Source organism: Arachis duranensis, chromosome 4 (genome assembly GCF_000817695.3).
Source record: "Arachis duranensis cultivar V14167 chromosome 4, aradu.V14167.gnm2.J7QH, whole genome shotgun sequence".
Taxonomy (NCBI): Eukaryota; Viridiplantae; Streptophyta; class Magnoliopsida; order Fabales; family Fabaceae; genus Arachis; species Arachis duranensis.
In genome coordinates, this window is record NC_029775.3 from 117,694,494 (window position 1) to 117,710,442 (window position 15,949).

Sequence of the window (15,949 nt, forward strand, 5' to 3'; positions counted from 1 at the left end):
TTCGGTTTTCTTCCTCATGAAACGCTGGAGGAGGAAAAGCGGCGAGGGTGATTATTACAATAGTTCGAAGCACAAATCAGAGGGATCTTCTCAGCTTCCCACGAATCTCTGCCGCCACTTCTCGATTGAAGAAATCAGAACCGCCACCAACAACTTCGACGAACTCTTCGTGATCGGTGCCGGAGGGTTCGGGAACGTGTACAAAGGGTACATCGACGACGGTGCAACACCCGTGGCCATCAAGAGGCTCAAACCTGGTTCTCAGCAAGGTGTAAACGAGTTCCTCAACGAGATCGAGATGCTCTCTCAGCTTCGCCATCTTCACCTGGTGTCCCTCATTGGCTACTGCTGCGAGAGAAACGAGATGATCCTGGTCTACGATTTCATGACACGTGGCACCTTGCGGGATCATCTGTATAACACCAGCGATAATCCTTCGCTTTCTTGGAAGCAGAGACTTGAGATATGCATAGGAGCTGCGCGTGGGTTGCATTACCTCCATACAGGCGCGAAGCACATGATCATTCACCGCGACGTCAAGAGTACTAACATCTTGTTGGATGAGAGGTGAGTTGCCAAGGTTTCCGATTTCGGGTTATCGAGAGTTGGTCCTACGGGTACAACCGCAACACACGTCAGCACGCTAGTCAAAGGGAGTGTGGGGTATTTAGACCCCGAGTATTATAAACGACAGCGTTTGACAGAGAAGTCTGACGTGTACTCTTTTGGCGTGGTGCTGTTAGAGGTGCTGTGTGGGAGGGCGCCGTTGCTGCGTAACGTGGAGAAGGAACAGGTGTCGCTTGTTGATTGGGCGAGGCGGTGCTATGATGCGGGCAGCCTTGGTAAGATTGTGGACCCTAAATTGAAGCGTGAGATTTCATCTGAGTGCTTGAAAAAGTTTGGTGATCTTGCCATGAGTTGTTTGCGTGATGATGGGACTCAAAGGCCTTCAATGAACGACGTCGTTGGGGTGCTTGAGTTTGTTCTGCAGCTTCAAGAGAATTCATCCATTGGAGGTGGGAGTTCTGAGGTGTTTAGTAGTAGCAGCATAAGTGATGGAGGTCATGCTTGGGATAATAATAGTAAGAATAGTGGAGTGAACATGACAACAACTACCACAATTACTAGCACTGAGAGTAGTAGGGAAACACAATGGTTAATGTCTGAGAATGTTTTCTCTGAGATTGGGAACCCTAAAGGACGGTGATTAGGATTTAAGATATTAATGCAGGTTAAAGAGAAATGTAATGTGCAGGCTTGAGCTAGATATCAATGTATTAATAAGATCTTAATAAATCGCTACACATTTATCTTCTCTTAATTTCAACTGCTTGAATGGACATTAATGTTAATGTATATGTTTGAATCTCATATATATATATATATATATAGGCCAGGTCTATGGTGGCACAAGTAATGGTGCCTAGTGGTGGCTAGTTGTTGACTCACCAATAGATGTGTGACAGCTGGCCAGAAGTTTATGAAAGGAAACTTGTTTAATTAGTAATAAATGATAAACATGCGGTAACTTATCAAGTGTTACTGTGAGGGTAAAATAAAAATTTGAGCACCAAAAATTAAACCTTATGATGTGGGTTGTATGCTAGGCCAACAAAACTTGGGTTGTTTCCGATTTTTTTTTTAACTAAACTAGTAGATAACCAATGTATAATACATGACTAAAAAATAAAAATCCAATTCACAAGCAAGAGTGGAAAAATAAAGAAGAAAGAACAGAGAAAAACACCCTCTATGACCACTTCTTTGCCTGAAACTGTTTTTTCTCTTTACTGGTTTCTGATTTTTGTTTTTTTATAAAACTATTATTTATGTTAGTATTCATAAACAGTGACATATTTTACAAATTATGGACGTTTAATTTAAATTTTGTAATATTAATTCAAAATTATATGAAAATTTTTATATTTTAAAGTTGTAAATTTTAATTATGTAATATATTTTTTAATATTTTTTCAAAAACATATTTTAAATTTTTAATATTGAACATTTAAATCTCTTAAATTTCCAAACATACAAAACAATCTATAATATTTACTCTTTTGTGACACAATACAATCTCCTTTCAACTTGATTCTTGTAATTAAAATGATTGGTTTGAAATTTTTAAATAATTTTAAAATCTGTTTTGATAATTGTAAATTCTTAAAAAGAATTTTATCTTTATAGTAATACAAATGGAGAGCTCATATACTGACGTGACGCTCATACGTCGAGTCTGACAGTTTATTTGCTTAGGTGTCGTCACTAGAAATTTTTAGATTTATATTTTTAAATTATAAATTATTATTTACTTAGGTTGTTATCCAAATAGGGGAGCTCATATGCTGACGTGGCGCTCATACGTTGAGTCTGAGAGTTTATTTCTTAGGTGTCGTCACTAGAAATTTTTAGATTTATATTTATAAATTATAAATTATTATTTACTTAGGTTGTTATTTTCAAATTTTAAATTATTTATTTGGATTGTTATATTTAAGTTGTTATTTTCTAAATTTTAAATTATTATTTTTTAAATCTTAGATTGAGTGTACTTAGGTTGTTATTTTTTAAATTTTAAATTGTTTTACTTAGATTGTTATTTTTTAAATTTTAACACTATTTTTTTTTTAAATTTGTTGATTCTTTTTAGCACTATTTTTTAAATTTTGTAGATTTTTTTTCAAAAATTGCAGCTACATACGTAAATTTAAATATATTTTCGTTAATTTAGAATTTAAAAAATTTTAGCTATGAGTCAACGTCGATTTTCCACTTTTCCTCTTCTCCAGATGGATCACAGACAACGCGATGTGAATAGCCAATAATTGCTATAATGATCGGTGTTCCCAAACCTATGAAATCCTAACTCATGTAATAACTCTGGATCCATGGATGATGTGCGTGCTAACATCTATTTTTTCCCTAACTTTTTAGCATTTTAAATTTATTTTCCCTAATTCTTGTTTAGAATATTTACCTTAACTGTTAATCTTTTTACCATGTTTAATACATAATAACTCAAAGTCAAAATTTATATACTCAAAATAGGTGTCTACACTCTATTGGCCAACTTCTTGTAGTCACCATAGTCATGGTACCACAATAGGTACCATAGAACACACCATATATATATAGCGTTATTCTATAATTAATCAAAGAAAAAGTCTAGGGGACTAGCAATTTTTATTGAATTTTGGCCAGCATGTAACCAGCAGAGGAAGGTGAGCCATTGGATGAAATCTCACACCAATCTCACACCATCAAATCATCATTGATGGCTAATTGATGGCTAACAATCACAAAAATTGCTGGCCCTAACATTGCTCTTAATCAAAAGTATTCAGCAAAGCCCTTTAGATTGCAGAATGATTGTATCGGTATCCAATAATTTTCTCATCATTGGTAGCCCTGCCTTAATATATATATTAACTGTGTATCTATATTCATATTAGTGCTTCCAGTTGCAATTTATGGGTCTGGGAACTCAGCTTAACACCATTATTTGTCTAAAGGTGAATTGCAAGCAATAATAATGGTTTCAAATTAATTGACTGTAAATTGACAACAATCATTGCCCTTGATTGGCATTCTGATTTCTATGATGATGAACAAGCAAAGGTGTGAAGTGGCTCTAGCCTATGACCCTTCTCCCTCACTCCACTGCATAATAACCTTATTAACCATTACTACTACTATTCTCATGCATGATGCATGATTGATGCTATATAGTATATATAGCGCACAATAAATTTAACAAGGAAGAGATTAAATTTGGCATATAGAAATCAACAGCAATAAAATTAGCCAACTATGAAAAGGACCAAAACGTTAGAAATTGAGTTCGAATCCCTCACCCATTGGAAAAATAACCCTACTCACAGCCACCAGGTTGTGATGATTTTTATTAATATTTGTGCAAATTATAATATTTATATATATATTTTATCAAATAATTTACTTCTGCCTAATTTATTTTAAATTTAGTTATAAACTCACTTATTCTTAAATTAATTATATTTTATTTAAAAATAATTATAAATTTATTTATTTTTTTATAATTATATAATATCTATTAATATTATTTTTTAATAAATATTTGTAGTATATAATAGTATAAAAGATATAAACTAATTAATAAATTATTAAAATTTAAAAATAATAATTATTTTAATATAAAAACAAAATAAAAATATTTATGATAGAGTAAAAATAATAAAATACTTATTGTTTCTGGTCCATATTATTTTAGAATAGCTTGATATTCTTAAAATATTAGTAAAAATATGTATTTTAAATTATAATTTTAAATTTCACTATTTTTATTTTTTATTTATATAGTACCGAGTCAACTGGTTGAACCAATGACTCACCAGTTAAACTAGTAACCCAATTATCCTTGACCGGTTCGATTATCAGTTCGATTCTGACAACTATAATACTATGTACTTATTTAAAAAAAATAATCTAGCTAACAATTATATATGTTAAGCAACGACTTCCCCAAGTCTTTTCTCCATGCTTTCCATGCGCATAATACATTTTTTAAGATATGTTTTGTATATTTTTTTAACAAGTTTTTACATTTTTGCACATATAAGAACCATGAATATTTTTCTTTAGCAATGTAATTTAACTTAATCTTATCATTCAACAACATATTTAATTTAAAAATATAAAAAAATTAAGAATTAATTTGAATATAATATGAATACTAAAAATTATACAAATATTTTGACTCATATTTAAGGTGTAATAACTCAACTAACTGGTGTCCAGATGGCTAATGTGGTTCCTGCTGGAGTTTTGACTCGTATCCTCAAACCGCACTCAAAGCTCTTGAAGAGATATGGGTCGCGGAAATGCAGCAATGAATTAGAGATGTTATGTTACACAGTTTGATTGACATTAGTAATTGAAAATTTTACACCCTAATTTTATACCATTGGAAATTACTCCGTTGTTACAAATTAACTCTATATATTGTTAGTGTTTGGTGCTGCCCAAAAATTGTTAATACACTTCTAACTCCCACTATAAAAAATATTATAACTATATATGTTAGGCAAGGACTTTTCCAAGTCTTTTCCCCATACTTTTTATGTGCATAATACATTTTTTAAGATTTTTTTTGTATATTTTTTTAATAAGTAAATATTTTACATTTTTGCACATATATAGGGACCATGAATATTTTTCTTTAGCAATGTAATTTAACTTAATCTTATCATTCAACAACATATTTAAAATTTAAAAATATAAACTAACTAGAGTTATTCAAGTAATTATTTCATTCGTTTATTTAATTAATAGAAATTTTAATTTCACTTCATGTATATAATAATTTATAAAATAATAATAATTTTTTAAGTAAAATTTAAATTTTTGGTAAATTAATTTTTAATTTATCCAGTTAAAAAAATACTGTAACATAACAACTAAAAAAAGGTTTTTATAACTAAAATAGTAGCTGGATAAAGGTGAAAAATTCTTTTAAACGAGTCATAAGCGTTATTTGAAGTAGGGTGTACATGGTCCGGTCAGCCCGGCCCGAAAATCTGGCTCGGTTTCGAACGTTTTAGGAGTTAATTTAGTATGATTTTATCGGGTCTAGAGACAGGTAAGGGTCTCAAAAATAAACTCAGTCATTATTTTGGGTTGGATCCGAGCCATAACTCGAGTCACCTGAACTCGGTCCGGTGACCCGGTCATCATACACAATTAATATTTTGTGTTATTAGTGATGGATGATGGCTATTTTTATGTGAAATTTAAATATTGTAAACCTTAATATTTTGTGTTATTAGTCATTATCAGATTATAAGTTAGTGTTTTATATTTAAAATGCACAAGACTTTAGACTAATGCAAAATATTGTGTTATTTGTATTGATTTAAATATTTGGTGTTATTAGACAATATTAGTTATGCTTTAATTTTAGAAAATGTTGGTTCTTGTTATATTTTTTAAAGTGAATTTTACTATGTGAATTGTGAAATCATGATTGGAGATTAAGTGATTTTTACATGCTAAAGATCCAGTTTTTATACGATTTTCATCCGATTTTCACCCGACCTAAAGGTGCATAGATTTTATCGAATCTAGAATCGGGTTAGGGTCTAGAAATTAGGTCATTTTTGAATCACAAAATGGAAAATCCAACACAATTCAATGAAAGTGATGTTTTGGAGCTTTACGCTTGTTTTTCTAATTTCTACGTTGAATCCTCCGGTGCTCTTATTACCCCCTCAGGTTATTCTAAGTTTTTGTCTCCCTGGAACGAAGTTGTCGTTGTTGTTTGTTAAGATAAACGACGAAGCTCCTTCCTGAAACGTTAATTAATGGGCAAAATAATTTTTTTTCTCTAATAAATTTAATTTGAAAAGAAAATTTCTAGTTTAAAAAGGGAAACAACGATCACGCACTCTCATATATGAAGTCATTTTAATAAGAAGGGCCTTGATTAATAAGTATAAATAGTTCATAATCTTCCACACAGAACTCTGAAATTTATATAAATTTGGTGATATAATATTACTCAACTTCTGTCATGCATCACCTTGGGAGACATATGGTTGGTTATATGTTACACACACTTACACTGACATTTCTTAGAAGAAAAGGTCTGGTCTGGTGTGAAGTGTGAACGGTGGAAAATGTTCCATGCTTTGGAATATTGTACATTGAAATAGTCGCATTAAACATACACGGCAATAATAGTAGTACAAACCAGTAACCGTTGATCGTTGGTTGATGATGTCACCGTTACCTTTCTTACGTGTTCTGCATGTTGTCGTCTTGCCATAAATACAATACAATGATTAAACTTTTCTGCATTTTTGTTGGTGTACTACTCAATAATCATGAACTATTTTTTCAGCCATTTCCATGTTTATAAATCATCAAACATGATATTATTGTTATTCTTATTAGTTCTTCACCAACAATACTATTTCATCAAACCTATATACTCCTATTCTCGTGTAGAAGATTTAGCAATCAACTGTGGCACTGAATCAAACTCTACTATTGCAGCTAATAAGCGAATTTGGATTGGAGATGCTACCAATTCGAAACACTTTTCTGTCTTAGAATCATCACCACAGAAGAATCAATCTTCAATATCTGTTACTACTCCTCATCATGATCATCCTTATGGCACAGCAAGAATCTCTCGCTATGAATTCACATATTCATTTCATGGTGTCACTCCTGGTCACAAGTTCATTAAGCTTCACTTCAACCCTGCTTCATACAAATCATACCCCAATTTCCATCCTTCTAAGTCCATGTTTTCTGTGAAAGCAGGACCTTATACTCTTCTCAGGGACTTCAATGCTTCAGGTGCTGCTCAAGAACACCGAGATCATCATCATCATAGTGATCCAAACAAGATTCTACTTATTGAGTATCAGCACTGCATAAAAGTTGAACCAGGTCAGAATCTAACCTTGACCTTCATCCCAAACACCACTCATAAAGATTCTTATGCCTTTGTTAATGGGATTGAGGTCATGTCTTTGTTCAAGTACCATGATCAATGCAACAAGCAAAAGGAATCGAGGTTCAGATTTTCTGAGGTAGTTCATCATGAAGAGTCATGCATGAATTGTTCACCATCAGCACAACCACCACCATCGCAGCCACAAAAGCCTGCAATATCTGGTGTTGTTCTTTACTGTGTCATTGCAGTTTCTGTTTTCATTTCGATGTCTTCTATTTTCCTCTTATGTATCTGGGTTTGGAGAAACTCTAGAATGAAGCACAAGGCCAAGATGGAATTGATCTATGAAGAGACAACAAATTCAAGAAAATCATCAATAACCCTGGCCTCAGGGAACTCATGTCGTTGCTTCTCAATCATTGAGATAAGTGCAGCCACCATCAACTTCGATGACATCTTTGTTGTTGGTGTTGGAGGTTTTGGCAAAGTTTACAAAGGCTATATCGATGATGGCACGAAGCCTATCGCCATCAAGCGTTTCATCCCTGAAAATGGTGTGCAAGGTGTTCAAGAGTTCAAGAACGAGGTTGAGATGTTGTCTCAACTTAGCCACCCTCATTTGGTGCCTTTGATTGGTTATTGCAACGACGAAGACGACATGATAATCGTCTATGATTTCATGGCGAATGGGACCCTCCGGGATCATCTGTATGGGACTTGTAATGCACCTCTTTCATGGAAGCAAAGACTTAAGATATGCATAGGGGCAGGGCTAGGATTGGAATATCTCCACAGTGGAGCAAAATTCAAGATCATTCATCGTGATGTGAAGACATCAAATATCTTGTTGGATGAGGAATGGGTGGCTAAGGTTTCTGATTTTGGGTTGTCCAAAATTGGACCAAATGGGGAGTCAAAGTTTCATGTTAGCACAGAGGTTAAGGGTAGTCTTGGATATTTAGACCCTGAATACTCAAAGACTAAGAGGTTGACTCATAAATCTGATGTGTATTCTTTTGGTGTGGTGTTGCTTGAGGTGTTGTGTGGTAGGGCACCTTTGCTTAGAAAAGTTGAGGGACCAAAGAGGTGCCTTGTGGAATGGGCAAGGTCATGCCAAAGTGAGGGACCCCATGCCATTGACCAAATGGTTGATCCGTTTATTAGGGGCAAGATTGTCCAAGAATGTTTGAGCAAGTTTGTTGAGATGGCACTGAATTGTGTTGTTCATGAAGGAAATCAGAGACCATCAATGGGACAAGTGGTGGAGGGACTTGAACTTGCCTTGCAGCTTCAACTAAGATCAGAAGACTGATGCTTGTGTCATCTTTTGACCACATGTTAATATGTTTTGTTATATATATCAGCAAGAGTGTCCCACAGTGACATGCATTTTTGTACCTTATGGTTAATTTATTTATGTGCTTGTAAATAATTATGTTGATGACAGGGTTGACTGGTGAGGTTTTTTCACCAAGATCATAGTAGCTAGATGAAAATTTTTCAGATAACTCAGCATAGCAAAACAAGTATTGGTATATACAACTTTTCTCCAAAGTTGTAGTGTGTGATCCAAATATCCAATTACAGTTGCAAGCAATAATGATTTGAAATGAATTAAATGTAAATTGACAACACTATGCACTAGCCAACAACCATTCTGCTTTCTATGTTGATGAACAAGCTTGTGAAGTTGATCCACTCTGCAAACAAAGAATCAGAATTATTTTTACTAGCTCCATATTAATATTTTTCTATTTCTTATAATAAGTCAAAGAAAAGCTTTACCTGACATGCATGAACATCATCACATCCACACAATAGCTTCCCATTAAGAGTGTCCACTGCTTGAAAAGAACCTCCTCCCTCACTTCTCTGCATAATAACAATATGAGATTATGAGTATTATTCTCATGATGATGATTTGATGATTTAGCTGCCAATACATTTGAAAAACAAAAACCAACCTTGTAGAAATCAACAGCAACAAAATTAGCCCAACGGTTACCAGAATCACCATAACAAGTTTTTAGCATACCAATTAGTGCTCCAGAGTTCTCTTTACATGTGATTAGCTTAATTGGAGTAGTTTGGAAATAGTTTACCAACATCAATGATTTGCTTTTGTCATTAAGAGGAGATGACTCTGCCCTGTTTGGACAGCTTCCATTTTTCATTCCACCATCTCCATCTGCACAATTTAAATTAACATTTGTATATAAGTTATATCAAGATACATTGAGTTTTGAATATAATATATTGTTGTGTTCCCTTACACTGATTTTCAACCATGTAATTCCACTGGTATGCAATGCCTTCACTTTGTTCCTTAGACTTGATAGAAGTGAAGACTAGTAATCTTTGGTTTTTGGCAACCATGTCACTAACAAGAGGCCAATCTCCACCATTTTTTGGCATTCTACTCAGAGGGAACCAATACTTCATTAGTCCAGCATCAGTGAAAACCTTTGTCAAACCATTTGGGGTATGAACATAATCTTCCAAGATAATTGTGACAATTTCTGATGGATTTGCTGAAAGAAAAGCTTCAATTTCCTTCAGTGTATCTATAGCAGGTTCCTGCTAGTTAATTACATATTAGAATCTTGCTGCAGATCTAGTGATTAAGAATGTTAAGAAGTTCTTCAACAAAGTAGGTAGGAAAGCATAGATCAAATGAAAAAAATGGAATTGTTTACATACAAAAGCTGTGAAGTCATAGCAATTGCCTCCAAATGAATGGCATAACCAAACATCCCCCTTAAAATCATATGTATCCAGCATTAGTGCTCTAACTCCATTCTGCAAATTAATCATTATATTGATGAAACAAAATGGAGGATTATAAACATTGCTTATAACACATATATGGTTGTAAACAATAATATCTCACATTAAGTTGTTGTGTAACATTGTCTTCTTGGTTGGTGACTGTGACACGTGGCACGCCTGTGTGAGATGGCTCCCCTTCGATTGCATATGAATTGTGTGTTGTCAAGAATGCATATTTGTTGAACGGTAGAGAATTGTTCTATATATCCATACACAAGGAAGAAAAATTAAGTATGGAATAATATCAAATTTTCTTGTCTATTTGACTAAAAGCAAATAAAATAAAGGGCCTGCTATACATACAAGTAAAAAGTTCATACAAGTTTTACAAGTTATCAGTCCAAACTTCATTAACACGCGCATTAACTCATTTTGAATGGAGCGTAACTACACGCTCCACTCAAACGGTTCCTCTTCTTCTTCTTCTTCTTCTCTTCTTCTTCTTCGTCTTCGTCTTCGTCTTCGTCTTCTTCTTCTTCCTCTTCCTCTTCCTCTTTCTCTTCCTCTTCCTCTTCTTCTTCGTTTTTTTTTTCGATTTTCATGGTTTCTGAAATTCTTCTTCTTTTTCTTGCTGCACGTTCTTCTTCCTCTTACTCTTCTTCTTCTCATTTTCTTTCGTTTTTGCACGTTCTTCTTTCTCGTTTTCCTCTTCTTCTTCATTTACGTCTTTTCTCTTTTCTCTCTGTTTTCTCATTTTTTTCGATTTTTCATGGTAAAATCGTTTTTGAAGAAGAAGAAGCAGCAGAAGATGAGGAGGAGAAAGAGAAAGAGTTACAGAAAATACACACAAACGGTTACAAGAATTCACCCAAATGATTATAGGAATACACCCAAAGGGTTACAGAAAATACACCCAAAGGATTTAAGAAAATACACCCAAAATTTGTTGAAGTACATCTTATGCATAATTCAGAACTCTTTCTCTTACTCCTCCTCATCTTCTGCTACTTCTTCTTTTTCAAAAATGATTTCAGAGCTTGATGTCAAAAAATAATAGAAATCGAGAATAACGAAAAAAGAAAACAGAGAGAAAAGCACGTAAATGAAGAAGGAGAAAGAGAAGGCAAGAAACAAGAGAAAAGAACAAGAAGAGGAAGAGGAAGAAGAACGTGCAGCAAGACGAAGAAGAAGGTGCAATGAAAACGTGCCTTAACAGTATGTGGAGGACGAAGAACAAACCAGTGAAAAAGGAAGAGAAAAGAACGATCAAAAAAGAAGGAAAAGAAGAAGGGATGTAGCGCGTGTAAGGGATGTAGCACTTGCAACGAATTTTGGGAGTTAGAGTTTAATTGACTTGTAATACTTACAAGCCCTAATCGCTTGTAGGCAGAGTTTTTCTCTAAAATAAATTGTTTATTAATCTTTCACTAGATTTACTTTCTTTTTTCCTGGTCAGAATATTCAAGAATTTACTGTTTTGTTTCTGTGTTGCTTAGCCGGCCATGAACATAGTAGCTACATAAGACTTTTTCTTAGGCACAAAAATATTATAAATTAAAAAAAAAAAACAAAAACATATGACTTTTTCATAATAACCTTCCAACAAATTGGACTGATTTGATAACCATACACTAACAGATTCAGATGTTTATCTTAACTCTTCATTTCTTAATACAAAATTAAAATTGACTAAAAACTCAGCAAAACAAAAATATAAGAGAATGTAGGATAATGTAACATGAGAGAAATGGAAGGTATGGTTTGTGTTTTTCTTTTTTCTTTTTTATTTTTAATGTTTTCCGTTTTTAAAATTTTGTAAAAGATAAAAATATAATTTCATTATTTTGACTATTTTTTTTATCACAATTTTAAAAACAAAAAAATTGTGAAAATAAAAACACAAATCAAAATAGGGTCTGGATTTCTGGGCACAAGGACAATATCCTAGTGACACAACCACCATGGTTGGCATTGATGCATGCCAACCACCTTGTATATGTTTATCATAAATACAAGTGTGCCGGTGCTAATTTTTTAATAAAAAAACAATTAAAATGAATTCAGAACAGTGAAGATATAATATAGAATAATAGATAACTTACTATGAGCTTGAATTGATTGGTGATTGATGATCTGACACACCTTGAGCCTGTGAACCCAAATGGACATGAGAAACAATACAGTCCACTTCCACAATCTTTATCAGATGAACACTCATCAAGTAGCTAATAAAATCAATACAAAGCAATAATAATTGAATAAATAACTTCATGATAGATTTCATAAATTAAAATTAAAGCAGCATATATAGTGGGGGATACAAATACTAACCCTGCAAGTTCCATTAGAACAAGCAGCTGAAATATTGTAAAACAATGATGGGAGAATAACCATAAGCAAGCAGAGAAGAGAACCCATATTGTGAACAATAACACTGATAATATCAATGATGGGGTTTTATTGAGTTGGCTGAGAAAACGAAATTCATGGGATTGTCATGTTTATAAAAATCTTATATAGGAAACTTTATTTGGACATTGGGATATTCTTCCATATACGCCTAATGTTCATTAAAGCCTTGCCACATAGGCCTATTGACATGGCAAAACTTTGAATTATTATTCTTCATCATGGGAATGGTCTTTGAACCTTTAATATTTGGTATGATTCGGATACTAATACGAGATTATGCGAGGAAGAAATTGTTTTATCAAAATAAATATTGTTTTGTAGAAATCTACCGTGTAACATAGGCAGAATTTTGCGTGTTTCTTTGGAATATTATCTGCAGAATAAAACGTAAGGGTGTTGTTTAATGGTGGCAAAATTTGAATGACAAATCACAAAATCTCACGGTTCATCTTCATGGTTAAATAATACATAAATATCTGAAAACGGTTTCTTTGACTCTTATCAATGTATGGTTTAAAAAGTAGGTTATAGTCAGTCTTGACTCTTGAGTCTCCACAGGGAAAGAACAGGACTAAAAAGTTTCCTACACTCAATTTTGAAGCTTGCACACCTTAATTGGAATTTGGAAACTAAAGGTATTTATGTGTTAGAAATATAAACATACGTATCTCCTTCTATCAGCTTAAGCTTTTGGAAAAACACTGCACAAATAATGGGTTTGTTTTCCTTGTGGTGTAATCCAAGGCCAAGGGGAACAAAACAGCCTTCAACCACCATACAAGAACTTTGTCACCAATTTTCATTTGCTGAGAAACAATCAGCAACATGCAACTTCTTTGAGTCTTTGATAATTGGACAAGGTGTGTTTGGCAGTACTGTTTACAAAGGTTTTCTGCAGAAAAGTGGACAGAAAATTATATTCACCAGCCACCACCATGATTCCGGTCATCGGCCTCCTCTTGCAAAGCTAGTGCTAGCTCCAGTTCAACCTCTACTTCACCTATATTTGGTCTTTCATTTGCTTCTCTGCTCAAGCATCTTTTTGTGACATCTATGAATACTGCCAAACATTCTGGTGCTATCTTTCTCATCAGAATTGGATCAATAATCTCATCAACTGAGAATCTCTCCAACATTTCAGATATATCCACAAATGGATTCATTAAATCAAATGGATCTAGAGAGAAATCTGATGAGCTCTCCAACATGATGATTTTGTCAAAGATGGTGTGCTTGTAAGTAGTGGATACAACTTCTATTAGGACCACACCAAATGAATAAACATCACATTTATCTGTGAAGATTCTGGTTAGGACATGCTCAGGTGCTATGTAACCAGCTGAACCTACAGCAATCAATGGAAGCATTAAGTTATTCATTTGATGAAGTTATTAGCAAACAACTTTGAGCATAAAGTAAATATAGTTACCCATAACCTTGTCAACTTTTACTGGTTTTGGTTTTGAATTCAAAGGTGGCCCCTGCAAGGAAAATCCAAGATGTGAGATTTTAGGTACCATGTTCTTGTCCAAAAGAATGTTATGAGGCTTCATGTCACAGTGAAAGATGGGGCACTTGGTTCCTGTGTGAAGATAGGGTAGTCCTTTTGCTGCTCCAATGCATATTTCTAACAATTTCTTCCATGACAAATCTTCTATATTCTTGGAATATATGTAATCATAGAGAGAGCCATTGGACATGTGTTCGTACACAAGAATCTTCTCATCTTTGTGGTTGCAGAATCCTATAAGGGAGACTAAATTTGGATGGTGAAGTTGGAAGTGGAACTCGATTTCCTTCTTGAACTTCCATAGGTCGGTCTCGCGATTCAACCTCTTCAATGCCACTGTGAAATCACTTGCACCATTATGTTTGATAAAACATTTATATACTCTATTATATGCTGATATTTCAGTTAAATGGTTTGCATCAAAGTTGTTGGTTGATTTCCTAAGATCTTCTAGAGAAAACTGAGGGCATAGCTCTTCAATTATTGATGGATACGGCTTCTTAGATGAACTTGCATGCTCTGAATGGCAGAAACTCAAATATTTACCAAACATTATCCCCATATCTGACTTGCATTTCTATTTCTATGCATCTATTTATCCATTTTCTTGAAGATACAAGGCATATAATTTATAATAACATGAATGAGGAAAGTCTCCAACCTAGCAAATCTGGTAGTTGTGCAGGTGAAATCTTTCTCTGTGGCAAAAGAAAGTTTCATAAATTAGTATATAGATGTGAATGAATATAACAGAAATTAGTTCTTGATACCGAGGATAGAATTGGAATGGTGCTTTCAACATTGCTTGTAGTTGATAAGGCAGAAAAGTCCAACATGGTCAACAACACAGACTTAAGTCTAAAATCATTTTGGTTGGATTGAAGTCCTCAAAATAAACATTATGGAATTTCTGAGTCAGATTTATGCAGCAATTTAAGTTGACTCAGCTTGATCCAATGTTATACAAGATTTACTTTTTACAATCCAAGAGGTGACACACTTATTTGCATATGCATCTTATCATATCATAGATTTTTAAGAAATAAATAAATAAATAAAAGCTTCATTTTTCTCAGCAAAGTTGGGACCAAGAATGCAGAAACAGTTGCAAATTTGATTTTTTTCTGTCTCTTGGGATGTGCAGATGAATTAAAATAGGATAGAATATAGTTTCATTGAGAATCTATAAACACCTTGCTATTTTTTCCAGACTCATCTTTCAAGTAACTTCTGAAAGCATTGTTCATTAAGTGGTATATAGTCTATAGAATATTAATTTTATCTTGGCTGAATCATCTTGTTTTCTTCCTTAACAGGGAATAAGGGAAGGGGATGAAGGAACTAATTCATAAACTCTAAATTGATTATTGAGCAACACTTCCACATAAATGAACTTAAATTTATGAAATATCTATATAGCTTATGAATAGAAAAGAACCAGAAGATTATTGCAGAGACAAAGCTTCATGTAGATCCTAGCTTGATGCTGCAGTCCAAGAATGCAGTGGCTCATCCAAGGTCCCTTACAAGCTTAATTCAGTTGTAAATTTATCATGGTCGGTATTGTCTTTAATATCTTGGCGTTTTCTGTGTACCTAACTTCGACTATAACTACATTTTTTCTTTTGGTCTTGGAGGTAAAAAGTTGATAATATGTGATGAAAAATATGGTTAAGTTCATAAGAATAAGGCCCAAATTATAGAAAGTGTTTGGTGTGGTGTGTTAATGATGTAATTATGCAGATTGGGAAACAGTGAGCCAAGAAAGCTGAGGCCCAAAACAAAATTGAAGAACCTGCTGGCTAGATATTTCTTTG

At 33.6% G+C, this 15,949-nt stretch overlaps 3 protein-coding genes and 1 pseudogene across 5 annotated transcripts; 2 read left to right on the forward strand and 2 right to left on the reverse strand.

The window, feature by feature from the left end:
* Positions 1–1,321, forward strand: part of LOC107486609 (receptor-like protein kinase FERONIA) — a 2,965-nt pseudogene extending 1,644 nt beyond the window's left edge.
* Positions 1,322–6,831: 5,510 nt separating this feature from the next.
* On the forward strand, positions 6,832–8,957 carry LOC107486605 (receptor-like protein kinase FERONIA). The gene has a single exon (XM_016107163.3). The coding sequence runs from the start codon at positions 6,861–6,863 to the stop codon at positions 8,751–8,753; it is 1,893 nt and encodes a 630-aa protein (XP_015962649.1). The 5' UTR covers positions 6,832–6,860; the 3' UTR covers positions 8,754–8,957.
* A 45-nt stretch (positions 8,958–9,002) lies between these two features.
* Positions 9,003–13,009, reverse strand: LOC107486607 (PI-PLC X domain-containing protein At5g67130). Of its 2 annotated transcripts, none has more exons than XM_052260325.1 (8): positions 12,952–13,009; positions 12,313–12,359; positions 10,332–10,469; positions 10,142–10,240; positions 9,715–10,018; positions 9,406–9,629; positions 9,227–9,313; positions 9,003–9,141 (listed from the first exon to the last, which is right to left on the reverse strand). In XM_052260325.1, the coding sequence occupies exons 1-8, from the start codon at positions 12,959–12,961 to the stop codon at positions 9,106–9,108; spliced, it is 945 nt and encodes a 314-aa protein (XP_052116285.1). In that variant the 5' UTR covers positions 12,962–13,009; the 3' UTR covers positions 9,003–9,105. The 2 variants fall into 2 exon arrangements, with proteins under 2 accessions (XP_052116285.1, XP_015962650.1); XM_016107164.3 differs by lacking the exon at positions 12,952–13,009 and adding an exon at positions 12,542–12,890 and having other exon boundaries at positions 12,313–12,435.
* A 390-nt stretch (positions 13,010–13,399) lies between these two features.
* LOC107486604 (receptor-like protein kinase ANXUR2) lies at positions 13,400–15,770 on the reverse strand. Of its 2 annotated transcripts, XM_016107162.3 has the most exons (4): positions 15,571–15,770; positions 14,794–14,830; positions 14,052–14,468; positions 13,400–13,967 (listed from the first exon to the last, which is right to left on the reverse strand). In XM_016107162.3, the coding sequence occupies exons 1-4, from the start codon at positions 15,643–15,645 to the stop codon at positions 13,543–13,545; spliced, it is 954 nt and encodes a 317-aa protein (XP_015962648.1). In that variant the 5' UTR covers positions 15,646–15,770; the 3' UTR covers positions 13,400–13,542. The 2 variants fall into 2 exon arrangements, with proteins under 2 accessions (XP_015962648.1, XP_015962646.1); XM_016107160.3 differs by having other exon boundaries at positions 14,052–14,830.
* Between the last annotated feature and the right edge of the window lie 179 nt (positions 15,771–15,949).